Here is a 20,018-nt window from a genome sequence, read left to right as displayed (position 1 = left end):
TACTGCTCGTACACAGACACACTACTATGAAACATGGCAATCGCTCTGAAACTTTCTGTATGGTTCCAATTTTTCTTTGTCTTCTTCTTCTTTTTTTTTTGGAAGTGAGAGAAGAGAAGTTCAGTGGAAAATGCTGTTAGTCAGGAATGACAAAAGGCATTAGATACTGCTGCCACGGCTCCTTGCCAGAACGGTTTTTTGTTTGGGAGATGTGCTATTTCACTTCAAAAACCGACAGACTGACAATTGAACACAGGAGGTGGCTGATACTGCCGTGGCCCTCACTGCCACAAAAGAGCCTCTCTACAAAGATCACACAAGACAGATTTAAATTCCCATCACAGATACCTACATTAAAGTCTGGTTTAAACAAACACCAAGATACAATATTTCAATGGATCAAAGATGGTTAGTTGACTGTAGGCAAAACACCATCTGAAATAACGGTCTTAGTGTTCTGTGACAGCGTTACTACCTTTGGGCATCATAATGATGTTCTCTTGGTGGCGGGTGCAAGAGCCCTGGGCACAACTATGAACCTTGTGTGCATGGGAAATAATTTCATCAACCAAAGAAAAGTCATATTGTGGTATGTCCAAAATGCTGCCTGAAGCACACATTATGTGAGGGATTAGTCTATTATATTTTGTAGTCTATCTGACCTGAAAGCCATGATTGATGCTTCTTTAATTTTCTGCTTAATTGATTCATTCCAAACACGACCCATGACAGGCCCAGCAAGGCCATTTAAGGATGCTCTCTGGCCTACCTGCAACACCTATAGTTGAATAACTACTGTATAATTTGTATTTGGCTAAAGAATGGACCATGGAGTCACATACAGCTGAGCTGAGAAGCTTATTTTGAGGTGTCCATGGGTACTGATTTTCTATATGAGTAACTGATGTTCTTGGGGACTGATTTTCCTCTTATTTTTATAATGCCTTTTAGGACCCAAGAGTGAAGTGGTCGGTTGGGCAGGTGTTATTCTGCATCCACTTGAAGTTTTCAAATTGGATACAATCTTTTAGATTTCAGTTAGAGGCACCTATCCAGCTTGTCTTATGGGAAGAAACATTCTAAACTATTAAATATGCCTCAGGGTGGAGAATTGGCACATCTTTATTCAATAGATTCATTTTAATTATCCTCTTGAGCTGAGGGAATTAGCGTCCGTAGGACCCTTTATTCCAGGGCGTAAATATGAGAGTCAGGTGGAAACACTACCATGCAACACAAAAGTAACCCAACAGAATATGTGACAAATATGAAATAAAACCACCATCAGTTTATATTTATAAATCAAGCCTTCAAGACATGTAAAGCTCTGGGAGTGATGGGACATCTAGGAACACAGAAATGGCCGCCAGCACTTAGTCTTTTTTTTGAAGGCTGATAGCCAGGGGGCTCTACCAGCTTCTTTGTCCTGGGCTGGGTTTAGCAGCCTGGGCTGTTACTTTTTGTTCTAGTATTTTGGGGCTGCTTTCAGAGGACACGAGGTCCTATGAGACTTGCTGGTACGGGTTCCTTGCCACAGCAGTGTGATCCCTCCAGCTATAAAGACTGAAGAGAGGAGGTAAGGGATCCCAGCCCCTCATGTTTAAGCCAATTTTCCTCATGAGAGAAGACCCCAAAGCTCTGTTAATACTCTCTGTGGAAGGCAATATTGCTTAGCTGACATTAGAATAAAAGCCCTGATCACTCTCCAGACTAAGGACTTTGTGTCCCAAGTAATACTATAGATCTTCCCAGTTGCCTTCTATCTCCACGACGTTACCAGGGTCTCTCTGGGCCATTCATTAGCTAAAGCACAGACTGATGGGCATTACTCATAATGGGTTTTTCCTTTCTTTTTTTTCTGGATATCTTATCAATGTTCTTTTTACTTATCAACTTTGTTGAGGTATAATTGATAGAAAATAAAAGGCACTCATGTAAAGCATCGAGTTCAGTGAGTTTTGACAAATATATACGTCAAAGTAAACTGCCATCACAATCAAGGTATCAGATTTTTCCATCACCACAAAAGGTTCTCTTGTGCCCTTTGAGTTAACTCCCAGTGGCCAGACAACCCACTGGCCTCATTTCTATCACTATGGATGAGTGCTTCTGCTTCTAGAACTTCACAGAAATGGACTCATTCAGTATGAACTCTTTCATTTGTGGCTTCTTTCACTCAGCACAATATTTCTGCTGTTCATCCATATTGTTGTGTGTACTGATAGTTTGTTCCTTTTCATTGCCAAATAGTGTTACATTGCATGGATAAATTGCAAGTTTGTTTACCCATTCACCTACTGGTTGGCCCTTGACTTATTTCTAGCTTTTGGTATTATGAATAAAACTTCTAGGAACATTTGAGTACAGATTTTCTTGTAGACATACTTTCATTTCTCTCAGGTAACTATCTAGAAGTAGAATTGCAGAGCTGATAAATGTTTTCATTTGTAAAATGAAAACAATAAAAATATATCATTGTCTAACAGAGTTCAAATTACTTTATTTCCATTTGGACGTTAAAAGGGAAGAGTTGACGCCATAAGTCACAGAGCAGCCCTCAACTGCAAAGGGCATGTGGACTTCATACGGGCAAGCAAAGTACAATTCCCTTGAGGGTGGCGATTTCTCTGAGCACAGGGAAGGGGCCCCGGACTTGCTTGTGGAGTAGCTGAAAGGGTAATTAAGTGACAATTGGTCAGGCTATGGGCGGGCAGCCGAGGCCCACATCACTGAAGACTTCGCATCTGAAGAGTTGAGACCCATGCTCTGCCTGGACCATGGTCATGAGCCTCAAGCTATCCCAGCTTTGCAAGAAACCCTATTCTGAAACTCAGCTGTGAATTGCTGAAAACAAGGCTAAAGTGCAATGAAATTGCTGAAAACAAGGGTAAAGTATAATGAAATTCTGGCAAAAATTAACGTTCAAGAAATCATCAGTATTACATATAAAGAGTTAAATAGGGATCATTTCTTTAACATTCCAGTTGTGCCTTCTCATTTGATTATAATGGTTATCCATGACTTTGCCTATATTAAATCAGCTGTAGTCAACTAAATGCATATCAAATGTAAATAATGTCTTACTCTGTTTTCTTTCTCTGCAACTAACTCCTCACATCCCAAAGGGAATTTCCCAATTCAACATCAAAGACTGATTAAACATTTGGTGTAGAAGCTTAAAAAAAAAAGACTGTAATTTTATTCTACATATACATGCTAGATAAAAAATAAACAAAAACTTCCTCTGGATGCTGAATGTTTGGAGTCATATCTTCTAAAAGGCAAAGAGAACAGGGGGACGCCTGGGTGGCTCAGTTGGTTAAGCATCTGACTCTCGATTTCAGCTCATCATGATCTCACGGTTCCTGAGTTCAAGCCCCCTGTTGGGCTCTGTGCTGACAGCATGGAGTCTACTTGGAATTCTCTCTTTCCCTCTTTCTCTGCCCATTCCCTGGCTCTCTCTCTCTCTCAAAATAAATAAATAAACCTAAAAAATAAAAAAGGCATAGAGAATGGGAGAAATAACAACTTCAGAACTCATCAACGAATTAAAGTCTCATGCCTCAAAATTTTATGATTAAGATATGTGGTCACTAACAATCTTCTGGTTGCCCACAACTCTAATCAATCATCAACACAAAGAACATTTTCATAGTTCTAAATCTCCCTTTTCGGCAAGGGAATTAAAAGAAAAATGAACTATTGGGACTTCATCAAAATAAAAAGCTTCTGCCCTGCAAAGGAAATAATCAACAAAACCCAAAGGCAACCGACAGAATGGGAAAAGATATTTGCAAATGGCATATCAGACAAAGGGCTAGTATCCAAAATCTATAAAGAACTCACCAAACTCCACACCCCAAAAACAAATAATCCAGTGAAGAAATGGGCAGAAAACATGAATAGACACTTCTCTAAAGAAGACATCCAGATGGCCAATAGGCACATGAAAAGATGCTCAACGTCACTCATCATCAGGGAAATACAAATCAAAGCCACACTGAGATACCACCTCATACCGGTCAGAGTGGCTAAAATGAACAAATCAGGAAACTACAGATGCTGGTGAGGATGTGGAGAAACGGGAACACTCTTGCACTATTGGTGGACTGTAAACTGGTGCAGCCGCTCTGGAACACAGTGTGGAGGTTCCTCAAAAAGTAAAAATAGAACTACCCCATGACCCAGCAACAGCACTACTAGGAATTTACCCAAGGGATACAGGAATGCTGATGCACAGGGGCACGTGTACCCCAATGTTTATAGCAGTGCTCTCAACAATAGCCAAATTATGGAAAGAGTCTAAGTGTCCGTCAACTGATGAATGGGTAAGAAGATGTGGTTTATATATACAATGGAATACTAGTTGGCAATGAGAAAGAATGAAATCATGCCATTTGCAGCAATGCATATGGAACTGGAAGGTATTATGGTTAGTGAAGTAAGTCAGTCAGAGAAGGACAGATATCATATGTTTTCATTCATATGTGGATCTTGAGAAACTTAACAGAAGACCATGAGGGAAGGAAAGGGGAAAAAAATAGTTACAGAGAAGGAGGGAGGCCAACCACAAGAGACTCTTAAATACAGAGAACAAACTGAGGGTGGACAGGGGGGTGGGGAAGAGGGGAATATGGGTGATGGGCATTGAGGAGGGCACTTGGGATGAGCACTAGGTGTTGTATGTAAGCCAATTTGACAATAAATTATATTCATAAAAAAACAAATATCCCTTTTCAATTTAGAAAATATGAATTTACAGGGAGGAAAAAAAGGGAATGTTTAAACTATTCTACAAGGCATTTGGCTCAATTAAAACTACAATGCATCTTTTGGATCTGACAGTTTATTATGGTAGTGTTTCCTTATAGTATAAACAAGGTAGTCATAGTAGATTTGACCATTTCCAGTGTGGCTGGTAAATCAATACCTGGTCTACCAAATTGAAACCTCCATGATAAAAGATAAAGGAGGATATTGGCTTGAGTTTCCCAGTAGCAGGTGCAACCTGTGGTCAGAGCTAGCCAAGGAGTAATCTGACTACTACAGTTCACAAAAATTAGCATAGGGATACACAAAGACTCTGCCCTTTGGAAGTCCAATTCATTTGACTCCTGTCTGCTTCTTACAAACCTATTGCTCCCATCCACCACCTCCAAATACATACACTTTGGGGGAATGGAAAGGGTGCTGCTCTAGAAGTTAGGCACTTCTGGGTTCTTGAGCAAATTACTTAATGTCTTTGGTTTCTCCTCCATGGAATGAGTAGTAAGTACTTTTCCTACTTTAAAAAAAACCTCTTTTAACGTTTATTTATTGTTGAGAGACAGGGAGAGACAGAACATGAGCATGGGAGGGGCAGAGAGAGGAGACACAGAATCTGAAGCAGGCTCCAGACTCTGAGCTGTCAGCACAGAGCCCGACACAGGGCTGGAACTCACACACCGCGAGATCAGGACCTGAGCCGAAGTCAGACGCTTACCCGACTGAGCCACCCAGGCACCCCAGTACTTTTCTTATTTGAGACACAGAGGTTGGGCCCAGACTTCTTGATCCTAGACCACCCACTCAATATCCTGTCCTGGGGATTCCTCTTTTTACATAGCGATGGCTCTGCCTTATATAGCAAAGCATAAGCCTTCCATATCAAGTGCTATCCAATGGCCTCTCAGTTTTATATTTTTGGAAGGAAAGGCCCATGGGATATTTCTATTCTCCCAAGTTTTACCTTTGGAGAATAACAACATATTAAAGAAATACTTGAAAAGGATTTAAGATGCAAATCCACCTGATATATATATTTGTTTGTCAATAACACCTGTTACCAGATGGCTTCCACAGTACCATTTTAAAATGTCAACCTAAAAAGCTTTAGGTGCTAGTTTCCTTACAGGTGAAGGAGACAGCACAAGCTTTAATGGCTCTGGCAGGAAGATATCAAATGTGAATTTGGGCTGTGATGACCAGTTAATCCAAATTTCACCACTTTCACCCGCACTTTGGAAAGAGAACTCAACTACTGCCAGAGAGCTGTTACACCATTGTGCAGCCATGAGGATGCACCTTGAAGACCTCCCACTGCAAGGAGTGTAACTGGCCAAGGGCCCCAGGGCTGTGTTCTGAAATCCATCCCTGTGTTCTGTCAGAGGCCACTACCACTGCCAGAGTGCAGCAGGGATACTCGAGCAAGCCCCTAGCTACTGACTTTGCTTGAAGACTTCCTGATGTCTTGGTTGCCTGTGTCTGCCTAGCAGACTTAGTACACATCCACCAAACCTTGCTTTTTTTACTTGGAACATGACTTGAATCATGGCCTGATGATTCTCTCAGCCTTTTCCAGCTCCTTCCCTAATGCCTTCCATGTAGCCATTTCCCTTAATAATATCCTTGCACTTTTAGTCCCATGTTGACATCTGCTTCTCAGAGGTCGAGACTAACATATCATTCATTTATCTATCCATCCATCCATCCATCCATCCATCCATTCATTCAAGAAATATTAATGGAGTTCCTACAATATTCCTAGCACTTTGTGCTAGGCACTGGGGATAGTGGTACAAGACTGAGATGGCCCTGAGATGGTCATAACCCTTCCTCTCAGGATCATAAATGCTTCTCTTTCTTTGGCTCTTACTTTGTGTGGGGCACTAAGGTAAGAGCACATCACATGCTTACTCTCATCTGCTTTTCACAACAACCCTTAAAGAAGATATTATTCTTGCTTCATGGATAAGGAAATTGAGATCTAGAAAGATTAAGTTGCCAGGGGCTTCCCTAATACAGGTAGCTTTTTCACTCCTAAATCATGTTTTTAACCATTAAGCTAGGATAGATCTCCCTCATTTGGGTAACAGTTCTGAGCACTTTTCTTCTGGTATTGTTTGCACATCCATTATCATCCATATAGTTGATTTTCCAAGGTCTGACTTCATTTATTCACTTTACATTATGAAAGCCAGGGAATCACTTATAGAAGAGGGACATGGTAATTCAGCACATTCTCGGTCCTACACTATTCCAAAGTCAGTTAATGATGACGTTGTTTAACTCATGTAGAAGAGGTTTCTCGCCTGGCGTGAGTTTCTAACTCATCTTCATCTATCACAAAGAAGATAGGAGAGGACAAACAAATCCCTTGGCTTCTCTGCTTTTTATCTTGGTCCCAGCTCAGCTCTGGAAAACTGATGGAAGCTGGTCACATGCATCCAAAGCTTTTCTCAGAAGCCAGCCAGGCCTACTGGAGGGTCAGCCATACCAACCTATGTGCCAACCCTTCTGAATACTGATGCAAACTCATACCATGATCTCCAAGGTCAGCTATGGTGTCTTCTATACTTGACTCAAGTGGGCCAAGATCCAAGGAAGGAATGGGCTGAGACTCAGGCAGGTTCTCTGAAGTCAGGTCATCAGATTCCTTGTGGAAGGTAATTAACAATTCATGAGAAGCTGATAGAAAAAAACGGCATTACCACAAATGAAACAATATTGTTTAGAAGACTATTTGGAGGGGCGCCTGGGTGGCGCAGTCGGTTAAGCGTCTGACTTCAGCCAGGTCACGATCTCGCGGTCCGTGAGTTCGAGCCCCGCGTCAGGCTCTGGGCTGATGGCTCAGAGCCTGGAGCCTGTTTCCGATTCTGTGTCTCCCTCTCTCTCTGCCCCTCCCCCGTTCATGCTCTGTCTCTCTCTGTCCCCAAAAAAATAAATAAACGTTGAAAAAAAAAAAAAAAGAAGACTATTTGGAAATAAAAGTCTGCCTAATCCTCTCCCTTAAACATGATACCATCGGGGCGCCTGGGTGGCGCAGTCGGTTAAGCGTCCGACTTCAGCCAGGTCACGATCTCGCGGTCCGTGAGTTCCAGCCCCGCGTCGGGCTCTGGGCTGATGGCTCAGAGCCTGGAGCCTGTTTCCGATTCTGTGTCTCCCTCTCTCTCTGCCCCTCCCCCGTTCATGCTCTGTCTCTCTCTGTCCCAAAAATAAATAAACGTTGAAAAAAAAAAATTTAAACATGATACCATCTCAGATTTTAAGAAGGCAGCTTGAGATAAGAGAAACACCAATTAAGGTGACCTTAATCTTCTACACCATCAATTTCAGCTCCATGACTAGGGTGAGGCAGGAGGAATGGCCATGAACACAACTGAAGGGGGTACTCACTTTTAGGCTCCTGAAAGAGAAGGAGCGATCAGCAGCTAAGAACAAATACCCTCTTCAATTCTGCATCCAGGGTATCACATCTACCTCACCCTAGCCCAGCCCTGCTCAGTTTCCTCATCTCAGAAGTACAGCTGTTGCCTTGGATGACTTCCACGTTCTCTTCTAGCTTGAACGGTTCCATGATGCTGTGAATTCCAGTTTCCTAAAGAAAGAGATCTAAAAGACCACATGAAAGAATTCACACTTGGGTGCCTTGGGGGCTCAGTCAGTTAAGTGTCAGACTTTGGCTCAGGCCATGATTTCATGGTTTGTGAGTTCCAAGCCTCGCATTGGGCTCTCTGCTGTCAGTGCAGAGCCTGCTTTGGATCCTCTCTGTCCTTCCCCCACTTACACACACACTCTCTCTCTCTCAAAAATAAACAAACATTTAAAAAAAAGGAAAGAATTCACACTTCGAAAAAAGTAAAATTCTCAAATATATATATCGGTATTCCAATAGATCATTTTGCTTTTTTTTTTTTCCAGTCTTTTTTTCAGTAGAGCTAATGTTGAACTGACCTATTTTCCTTGAAAAGTGGCTTTCATGGAGAACTACTCTGAGAGTATCTTATTAAAAACAGAAAGTTAAATTCAAACTAATCTTAAATGAATAAGCAAAGCAAAGCTTGCCATACTGTGGTATGGCATTTGTGAAAACACAGTCATAAAATATTTTTAAGAAGTCCATTTTTTGTGCTGTATACTTGTTGCAGGAGGTGAAATTGGTTCCAAATTTGAAAGGATCACTGATAGCACACAGGCAACTTTAAGAACTTTAAGCACACAGAGACTGTGCGAAATGTGTTTTCACTTTTACATCAGAAATCATTGGAAAATCAGTACCTGGACCCTCAACGGACTTTGATTCACTAAGATTCTCTTTGAAAAAAACAGAATTGTCATAATTGCTTCTCTTAGCAAGAACTTGATCTGATCGTGGATTCCCATTATTATTTCATTCCTGGAGACCTGAGCTGTTATGCACTTCTCCATAGAAAGCCATTTCTGGCCCCATCACAACTGGATGTGCCGCAGGATAAAAGAAAGATCAGGCTTCTCATGTGTATTACAGGAATCTAGTTTCTGTTTTGTTTTGTTTTGAAGCTACCATCCTTTAAAGAAATAGTGCCTAACATGAATCCACATTCAACTATGCTTCCAGATTTCAACACCCAGGTTCAGCCAAGCAGAAAATGCCTGCCCAAATAAAAGGCCCCTGTCAGTTAGGGTCTGGAAAACAAAACAAGCTATTCTCCTAAACGCCTTGAAGAATTTTTATAACATGTTTAAGAAATGACAGAGCCAGCCCATTTTTCTCTCTTAACTCTGATTTTTATCTTATATGACTGCTTTTGAAATATAAGGTAGTTTGCTTCAGCTGGCAAAAAAAGGAAGAAGGAATTGAGAACAGAGCCCCAGTGAAATCAGGATGAAATGAAATCCTAAATATGTGTATGGGTGAAGACGGGAGCATTTTCCTCTTCCTTTTCTCTTCATCACGTTTTTCTTCAGCTTCTTGCATCTGATTAATCCAATTTGTTTCTTACACTTTATTTCATCTTTTCCAGCTCACTGGTGCTTTTCCTTGAGATGTTTAAAGCTTTCCAGTCCCTCTGCAAAGTGTTTAGCTTCCCATTTTCTCTCTCCTTTGTTCTTTGAGTATCATTAAACCTGCCTCACTCTGTGCCCATGAATATGATTAAATGTGTCTCTTGCCTGCTCAGGCCCCTCTCTTCATCCTCCTTCTGGGGCCAACAAGGAAGCCCAAGGTCACTTCCCCTTTATGTCTGTTCCCTTTAAATGCTTTTTTCCTAAATAGTCTATAAGAAAGTGTTCATCGGTGGCTTTTCCAAGCCTTCCTTCATCTGAAGGTGAATGGCTTTCAAGAGCCCCAGTTCCTCTCCATTATTAATCAGAATGTGGTCCTACACCAGCAGGTCGGAATCACCAGGGAGCTTGTTAAAAATTCAGCACCCTATGCCCCATCCTAGACCAAACTAATCAGAATCTGCCTTTTAACAAAATCAACAGATGGTTTGGGTGAATTTTGAAGTTTGAGAAGCATTGCTGTAAGCCATAAGAATTTGGAGGAGAGGGGCACATGGGTGGCTCAGTCGGTGAAGCATCCAACTTTGGCTCAGGTCCTGATCTCGCAGTTCCTGGGTTTGAGTCCTGTGTCAGGCTCTGTGCTGACAGCTCAAAGCCTGGAGTCTGCTTCAGATTCTGTGTCTCCCTCTCTCTCTGCCCTTGCCTTACTTGCTCTCTCTCTCTCTCTCTCTCTCAAAAAATAAACATCAAAATAAAAAAAATTAAAGAATTTGGAGGAGAGCCAGTGGATTGCTCACCTGTGAGGTCAAAGAAGATTTTTCTGAAGAGAAGGTGACATTTGAAATTGAGAAGGTGGGATGCTAAAAATGTGCAGAAGGAAGTGGCTGAGAGAACTTCAGGAAATAGGGCAAGATACCTGGGGGTGGCTATGCAGCCCTGTCTGTAAGACTGAACCAGCTAGAAGAAGATACTGTCTGCAAGAACCACGCATCTGCTCGCAACATTTCCTGTCCCCATCAAATGTAAACTTAGGAATGTGCCTCTGGAAAGCTCAGAGTCAAAGACGTTCATGACACTAAATCTCAGATGATCAAAGAATGAACCAACACCTCTGGACAAGCATTAGGCACTTCCCCTCCTGCTCCTTTTGCTCCTTGCTGATGGAAACGAGATAGAATTAGAAAGAAGTAGGTAGACACTGGGAAGTTGGGGGTTGGGACTTCATGAGATCTTTATGAAATCCTTACTTTCCTTGTCTGAGTTGAGCCAAGATCTAGACTATCCTGTCTGGATCTCATGTTCTGTGGGATAATATACAATTAATAAAATCTCCCAAGATTCTGCCTGCCATAAGGTCTCAGTTTTTTTTATTTATTTATTTTTTAACATTTATTTATTTTTGAGACAGAGAGAGACAGAGCATGAACGGGGGAGGGTCAGAGAGAGAGGGAGACACAGAATCTGAAACAGGCTCCAGGCTCTGAGCTGTCAGCACAGAGCCCAACGCGGGGCTCGAACCCACGGACAGTGAGATTGTGACCTGAGCCGAAGTCGGACGCTTAACCGACTGAACCGCCCAGGCGCCCCAAGGTCTCAGTTTTTAAAAACATGTTTATTTATTTGTTTGAGAGAGAGAGAGAGAGAGACAGAGAGACAGAGAGAGAGAGAGAGAGAGAGAGAGAGAGCGCAGAGCCCAATGCGGAGCCCTATCAGTGCAGAGCCCAATGCGGAGCTCGAACTCACAAACCGTGAGATCATGAGCTGAGCTGAAACTGAGAGTCGGACACTTAACTGACTGATCCACCCGGCGCCCCCATATGGTCTCGGTTTTACCTTAAAGTTACTGCAGGATCCCCCAAGGATCCCAGCTTACAGAAGGACAAGGTCACTTATAGTGTACAGGATCACTTATAGTGTATAGGATCACTTACAGTTGTTTAACACTGATAATAATATCCGAAATGAAAAAATAACTCACAAATTATTATTTTGAAAGGTCAATGAAGAAAAGCAAAAACATCAAGTAAATTATCAGACACTAAAATGTAAGATCATACTTGAAACTACATTTGTATTTGCCATACAGCAACTTCAGGAATAAAGAAAGTTATTTAGGTCTTATACAACAAAATATTACCACATCTGTACTTCTCAATTTCTAATCTCTGAGGATAAAATCCCTTTAACATTCCAGGGAAAATGTCCAGTTTTATTCAGATGATTAACAAGTAGTTTCACACACACTAACAAACACAGAATCTCTATAATCATGCCAGATTCCTCCCAAGGACCTTGGCAATTGGCAATTCTCAGTCCCATGGTAAAGAAAGCTGACAGACCTAGGAAAAGTCATGCACCTCCAGAAGTTATCATTTCAGGGCCTAAAAACTGGGGAGCTGAAGACAGGCACTCAGTGCTTGGAGGGGGCTCAGGTCCTTCCATGCAGTGGTGAAATCAAGACCTTTCTCCAAGTAGGGATCCAACACTGCTGCTGACCCCATCTCTTTCAGCCAGCAATTTCTCTGTTCACTAGGTTTCATGAGTGGGAATGATACCAACTCCCATGTCTCTCCGGGACCCACAACAGATCCCACAGCTGGCTTCACTTAATGGAGTGGGCAATGGGAGGAGAGTGGGGTGAGTGGGATTGAGCACATGTCAGCAGTGTCCCTACATTATCTGCTAAAGGGTCCAAGAAAGAGATACTCTTTTTTAAAAATGTTTATTTCTTTATTTTGAAAGAGAGAGAAAAAGAGTGAGCAGGGGAAGGACAGAGAGAGAGGAAGAGAGAGAGAATCCCAAGCAGGCTCCTCACTGCCAGTGCAGAGACCAACATGGGGCTTGATCTGAAAAACCTTGAGATCATGACCTGAGGTGAAATCAAGAGTCAGATGCTTAACCAACTGAGTTACCTAGGCACCTCAAAGGAGAGAAACTCTTAAGGTCACAGAAGCCTGGGCCCCTCAACTGGTCCAACTTTGGATTTTCAGAAATCTATAACACTCACAACCACTACATATTTCAGAAAGGTGGATTAACAAGTGATTCTAAGCTCTGCCTGGTTGAGAGTTTGGTGCTCTCTGATCACTGAGCTACAGCAGAGCTAGTGTCCCCAGACTCCAGGGATCATCCCACAGCTTCAGGGGGCTTGGTTCTTACTGCTAAAGAAAAAGAATCAGATGCAGAGATCTCCAATGAATGAAAAAACAGAATTTGAGACAGTAAAGTTCTCCATGAAAAGGACTCCTTCCCATGTTGCTTTTACCAGAAGAGATAGGAAGTTGGAGTTGAAGTCTATTGTACAAATACGACCCTGAAGAAAGACTTCCTTAAATATCAGAGCCTATACCAAGACCCATGATGTTTTTAACCATTAGGGAAAATGGTATTTGTTATTCAGGAGCTTGGGATGCAGGGGACATGATTCAGGGTCCATTTCATGGGACTCCAAAACCCTACTTATTATTGGACTTCTAAGGTAATTATTCAAAGTTCAAAAGGGGTATTAATACAATGCACAATGATACAGACAGGAGACAAATAAAAAGTGAAAGAATAAAAGATAAGACAGAAAGAGAACGATGGACTAAAGAGGTAAAGCAACAAGAGCATGGCTGAAATTCAAAATTAGATATGAACACAATTTGCTCTGCAAAGTCATAATTTTACTCCTCAGTTGTTCATTCCGTGCTGATTGAGTTATCCTGAACACAGTATGCACTTGGATGTTTTTGGATGAATCTATCAATCCATCTCTAAGTACAGCTGCTCTGAATTACTGTCATCACTAACCACTGGCCTATATTCTAAAATAAACCCTACTACCTCCTCCCTGAATGGGGCAAAGTTGGTCTGGATGCCTTTTTTCTCCCCTTTGTCCCTCTTCCTGCCTGATCAGCCACATGAATGTGATGAATCTGAAGCAATTCAAAGTCTGATGTGAAATTTAAAACAAGAGAGCACTTACATGGAGAACATCAATAGTTAGCTGCTCAGAGTTCCGAGATCTCAACTCCTGCATTCGTTTGTTATTTTCTTCATATTTTTCTTCTGCAAGCTTTCTGCAGATTTAAAGTGAATGTAGAAAAAACAGCTGCATTTTGCTAAAGCCACATCTATACTATGCAGGTAAGCGTGATCCCTGTTTCAACAGGCAAACCGGGGTGTTGGAAAACCAGGTCAATGGGTCTCTCCCTCATCAAGGAAAATGCAGTGCAGAACCCACCTGATTCTCTTTTAAGCACACATGATAATGCTCTGGCTGCTCGTCCATCCTTAAGGCCCCTAAAATGAATGCCTGAGGCATGCCTCTGAGGCAAAAGAAGGTGGTTCTTTCTTTGATCCCTGGGCATTCTCTATGGTGGCAGGGGTGTGCGCCCCTGACGTCCAGACAGTGCCCAGCACATACTGATAACTCGACTACTGTTCTCAGGATGAATTAACCCACACACAAGGAGATTAGAGCTAGATGTCAAAGAATTTACGCAAAGAACTTGAGAGTCACTGTAAAGGGGAATTTTTCTCAGACACATTTTGTTTTGTGTGTAGTATAGAAGAATAGAAAGTAACAGAACTGCCACTAAACTGAAAGAAAGATTTGAGTTTTGGTGATTACTTGTGTGCTAATTTCGATTTATATTGTTGAAAAGTCACTGAACATCCCTGTAGTCAAATTTTGTTTATAAAGTGGATACATTATATCCCTTCTGACAATAGAGTCTTTTTATGACTGCACTCGAATCCTAAAATAATGATCAAAAACAATTCCAATGTAATTTATTCACAAAATTAGGACCAAACTTTAGTTAAAACCATTGCCTTTAAATAAGAAACATATTGAATGTCATGTGGAAGATGGATTACTTACTTTGTGTATAAAAAAGTTTTAATCTGAAACATAATTTGTAATATGCGTATAAGTTATTAAATTGCCTTTTTAATCTGTTCCTGTCAGAGATTTCATTTTCCTCTTACCCTCAAACAATGACATGAGTCATGGTACCGCAGGAATATTGCCATTCCCGAAGAGTTAGAAATAGGCCTGGGACTGTGACAGTGGCTCAAGGGATTTATGTAAATATATTTTCTCAGTAAAACCCATACTCAGTGGTGCCGTGGTTTGCAGAAACCAGCTTGCACTAGGTTCCCAAGAGCAGATTGTGTCCATATCTTCCAACTGAACATTCGATGATATCATACCGGTGGCTTGAAATTGGCCATCATGGGAGTATTTACACCCCCTGCCCCACAACCCCAGAGGTGGTTGTTAAACATTTACCAGCACACGACTACCCCTGATGCACTCTGACAGAAATACCTTTCCACACTGATTACAGAAAGCGTGTGTTAAGGGAAAAGAAGTAGTCTCACCGATTCTTCCTTGGTTCCTCATGATACGCACTGCAAGTGCGAGAATACCTCTAAATCCTCTTTCAGATATGCTACCAAGGTCACAAAATGAACAGATTTGACTTTCAGGTCTTTTCTGTCTCTCTAGTTGTTAGTTGGGGCTTCTAAACTACTAAAAAGTTGGCAGAGGAACAAAGAAGAAGAATGAGGAAACTGGATAATCTACCAACTGAAAAATCTGTCTTTCAGAAATCGGGAGTCTAGGTCTCTTTGGAATTTTCCCTTTTCACGCAAATATTTTAATTCCTAGTGATACTGTCCACCAGCAGCCCGCCTTGAGCATTGACTTTTCAAAGGGTTTCACTTGGCAGAACAGAGCTGCTTCCAATCTGCTTCCTAAAGCCAACAATTTCCTGCTGGCACATTCTTCTCCCTATAGACCAGCTAGGTCTCCTGGCAGAGGGAGTACAGCAAACATCTGGGGAGTGAGGACAAGATAGTGAAGCCACCCTCTCTCACTGGCATATGTACAAGAGGTGTCAGGGGCGCCTGGGTGGCTCAGTCGGTTGAGTGTCCGACTTCAGCTCAGGTCGTGATCTCGCAGTTTGTGAGTTTGAGCCCCACGTTGGACTCTGTGCTGACAGCTCGGAGCCTGGAGCCTGCTTCAGATTCTGTGTCTCCCTCTCTCTCTGCCCCTTCCCTGCACATGCTCTGTCTCTCTCTGTCTCTCAAAAATGAATAAACATTAAAAAAATTTTTTTTAATAAAAAAAAAAAAAGAGGTCTCAGCAACAATGAGGCTTCATTTGTAGGCTGGCTCTATATTTTCATCACTAATTACCTCCCTGATAGTCAACCTTTCTTTGCACCCAAGACTGAAAGCCTGACATTAATGGTGGCTGGCATCCAATAACCACCTATGGCTGAAATAACCGTCTTTTGAGGGGACGAGTAAGTGATAAAACAAATATAAATGCGTATATGCATTTTGATTTCTTGTTTTTGCTTTTGCTTTTCTTTAGTAAATTCCTTTGGAGTCCTGTGAAGTGGCCAGAGTCCAAGGTACCCTAAGGAAAGGCAACTTACTTCAGCTTCCTGGCCTTCTCATCAGCTGCCTGGAGCTTCCTCAGCCGCATCCTTTCTCTTGGTGTCATTTTCTGGACTTCAGACAGCGCCCGCAGAGTCTGCAGGTGGATCTTTTTTTGCCTATGAATAATAAAGATCCCCCACATGCAGCTCATCCCAAACACGCTCAGAAAAATTAAACAAATATTTTACAGAAGTATCATTACATTACCGAGAAGGGGGAAGCATCTGGAGACAGGCCAGGCAAAAACTAATAAACTCAGGGTAGGTAATGAGCCAACCAGGACTGTGGTTAATTGGCAATATTTTTCAAATTAGACTTTTGTTTAAAAGCAAATTACATATTTAACAAATTTCTGCTCATTTCATTGCCTATGACTGCTTTTTATAATGTAAGGATCAAATTAGGATCTTGGCCATCAAGGAATAAATGGACTGGCAGACTAATTCAACCATGTGCATAGGATATACTTTGGAATTAGGCAGGGTTTGAACCCCATCTCTACCACATATCAGCTCTGTAGCCTTGGGCGAGTTACTAAACCTCAGTTTTCTCATCTGTAAAGCACAGGCTATGGTGAGTACTATATGAGATAACGTATATACAGTATGTGACACATAAAAGGCCCCATATGGTAGTATTTTAGTAGCTACATTTTGTTGACGATGTTGTAAATTCTATGCTTCATACAGTAGGTAAGCATGGCACAGTGGTTATCACACAGATTAATAACAGTCTCTGGGTTCAAATATAGTGCCCAGGTTACATGTATAGGCCCTCAGGGGGTAATGTTTTAGGCATGTTCCTATAACTTAGTTTCCTTGAGTTGCTAATTATTCTTTCCCGAATGCCTGGATTCTTATTTTATTTTATATTAAGTTAGAGGTGTGACAGTAGTGGATATTTTTAAAACACTAGACTAATCTTGGCTATGACTTTGTACTGCAACTGTGAAATAGTTTACCTGATGGCGCTTACAATTAAAGTTACTTAACCTCTCTATGATCATTAAAATAATAATAATAATAATAATAATAATAATAATAATAATAATGACACTTAAGTCATAGGGTTCTTGTGAGTTTCAATGAGTTGACTCATGTAAAGTGCTTATAACAAAGCCAAACACCCCCAAAAATATTAGTCAATATTATTATTTAAGAGCCTCTTTCTTCAGGTAAAGAAATGTGCTTACATTACTCATGTATTGAAAGATCTGCAACCATATTCTCAATGACCTTTGTTTCTGTGCCTGACTTGGTCAGGGCCTGATACTGCAGAATGGCTTTTGTATTCAACTCCCTCCTTAAAAAACACTAGAGAAGTCTCCTCTATTTCATTTATTCCCACTCTAGTCTTTATTATTTTGTAATAATTCTAATTATTTTGGAATATTTTGTGAAATTATAATGGCTACTTGTAGATAGCTCTTATCCCTCTGGAATACAGTTGGAGCCTCTAGAAGACACAAAATTTTCTGGAATATACATCCTTTATTTTGTAAGATCAAATAGAGATCCCTAAAACATAGTCATACATAGTGAAAAAAGTGACAACTTGAAATCATATTTTATGATGAGAAAGACCACCCAAACAATTGGATTCCAGCACACTTTAATTGTAAGTGCCATCAGGTAAACTATCTCACAATTGCAGTGCAAAGTAATAGCCAAAATTAGTCTAGTATTTAAAAAATACCTACTACTCTCACATCTCTAGTTTAAAATAAAATAAAATAAAATAAGAATCCAGGCATTTGGGAAAGAATAATTAGCAACTCAAGGAAAGTAGGTTTCTCCTAGTTAGCCCCTGAGGTACAGGCTATTTTAACTGGAAATCATGCATTAGACAAAGACTTTGAGGAACCAGTTTCCTCAGTTTGAATGTGAAACTGGAAAACAGTGCAGTTGAAAACCACTGGACTAAGGGGTAGAGTAACATATCTGTGTTATTTGGCCTTGAAGATTAGGCTAATGAGGGCTACTGTTCCCACCTACAGCCTTGCACATCTCTACCTTTGCACAGGGTCATTAAAAATTAAATAGAGAGTTCCTTCAGCAAAACTGTAGATTTGGTCTTTATAAGTGGTGCTCCCCGGAGTTGTGCAGTCCACAGCCTGAAGGGCGATATATGGCTGTTCAGAAGTAACCTAGTATTCTATGCTCTTGTATGGTATAGCACAGAAATTTTGAATGAGGTAGGAGAGAGAAGTTAAATAATTATGGGGGCGCCTGGGTGGCCCAGTAGGTTAAGTGTCTGACTTCGGCTCAGGTCACGATTTCGTGGCTCGTGAGTTCAAACCCCACATCGGGCTCTGTGCCCAGAGACTGGAGCCTGCTTCAGATTCTGTGACTCCCTCTCTCTCTGCCCCTTCCCTGCTCACACTCTTTCTCCCTCTCAAAAATACATACAAACATTAAGCAAATTTTTTTTAAGAAATAATTATGCTTGTTGGGGCATCTGGGTGTTCAATCAGTTGAGCGTCTGACTCTTGGTTTCAGCTCAGGACATGATCTCACAGTTCATAGGATTAAACCCTGCACTGGGCTCTGCATTGGCAGCACAGAACCTGCTTGGTATTCTCTCGCTCTCTCTCTATCTGCCCCTCCCCGACTTGTGCTCTCTTCATAGTTATATATCTCTATATTTATAAATGAACTTTCAAAAAATAGTAATAATTATATTTGTGAAAAACACATTCTCTAGTTATATGTGTATCTGAAGAAATAAATTTTGGCTTATTTTCAATTGTCCTAGGACTTTACAATGTTGTCTTCTCAATAGATACTCTGCCAGTTCCTGTTAAACAAACAAGATGTGAAAACCATTTATGCTTAATATAGAAGGTTCATTAGCATAAATATCACTAAATGTTTGAGATATTAATTTCTCTATATACTTACAAGGCAACTGCAGAGCTACCCTGCAGATCTGTAAGCTGTGCAGTGGTTTAAAACTTTTATAATTCAATTTGCTACCACCTGGGGCAAAGGGGCTTTGGAACGCCAAGATACTGAAGCTCCTTAATTTCTTGGCAAGACTTAAGTGAATTCTAGGAAACTCCAAGCAGTCAGCTTAGCACTAATAGATTTTTAAAGACAAATGCATTTAACATTTATGCTCAATGGGCTTTTCAAAAACAAAGCAATTACTTACATGGCATTAATTATCTGAGCAGCCTCCTCCTGACAATTCAAATTCTTGTCTTCCAGAGTCATCTCCGAATATCTACACATCAGGTGCTAAAATAGAAAACAACCCTGATGCACCTTAAATACTCCTCTTCAGGGATGAAAGGGCATAAAACTACCAGGGGTCTTTTCTGATGTGCAGTATTAATGACCATGCCTGGGAGCTTGAAAATAAAACCCACTGGTAATTATTTTTCCTTCTATAAAGGGTTACAAAAAATTGCATGGTAGCTTACGCAGCTTATGCTTGTCTCTCCAAGTTCATCTTGCACTGCCTGCTCTCTCACTCCCTGCTACCCACCACGGGCAGGCCTCCCATCAGCTCCATGAACACACAGGCTCTCCCTGGCCTTGGGTCCGTGTCCCTACTCCTGGGGCCAAGACTAGGGTGGGACAGAACGAGGCACTCACTGCAGGTGCAAAACTGAAGGGGCACCAAAAGACTCAGTAACCAAGATAAGTCATATTTTAAGGCAATATTATGAAAAATCAAAATTAATGCAAAAAGCCATGGAGAATACAATATCAAATGTTTACATCTTGCCATTTGCAACATGGATGGATCTAGAGGTATAATGCTAAGTAAAGTAAGTCAGAGCAAAACAAATATCATATGATTTCATTCTTATGTGGAATTTAAGAAACAAAACA

General features: G+C 41.1%; 1 protein-coding gene across 5 annotated transcripts in view; it reads right to left on the bottom strand.

The window, feature by feature from the left end:
- Positions 1-20,018, bottom strand: part of NEK11 (NIMA related kinase 11) — a 284,063-nt gene that overhangs the window by 150,043 nt on the left and 114,002 nt on the right. For all 5 annotated transcript variants that reach the window (XM_086674282.1, XM_086674283.1, XM_086674284.1 and 2 more), the window contains 4 exons: positions 19,333-19,418; positions 16,176-16,295; positions 13,709-13,802; positions 7,300-7,414 (listed from right to left, as the gene is read on the bottom strand). In XM_086674282.1, coding sequence (XP_086530408.1) covers positions 7,300-7,414; positions 13,709-13,802; positions 16,176-16,295; positions 19,333-19,418 — 415 coding nt within the window. The remainder of the gene's footprint in view (positions 1-7,299; positions 7,415-13,708; positions 13,803-16,175; positions 16,296-19,332; positions 19,419-20,018) is intronic.

This window comes from Puma concolor, chromosome C2 (assembly GCF_028749965.1).
Source record: "Puma concolor isolate L17-30 chromosome C2, mPumCon1.1.hap2, whole genome shotgun sequence".
Classification (NCBI taxonomy): Eukaryota; Metazoa; Chordata; class Mammalia; order Carnivora; family Felidae; genus Puma; species Puma concolor.
This window is presented reverse-complemented; position numbering and strand designations above follow the sequence as displayed.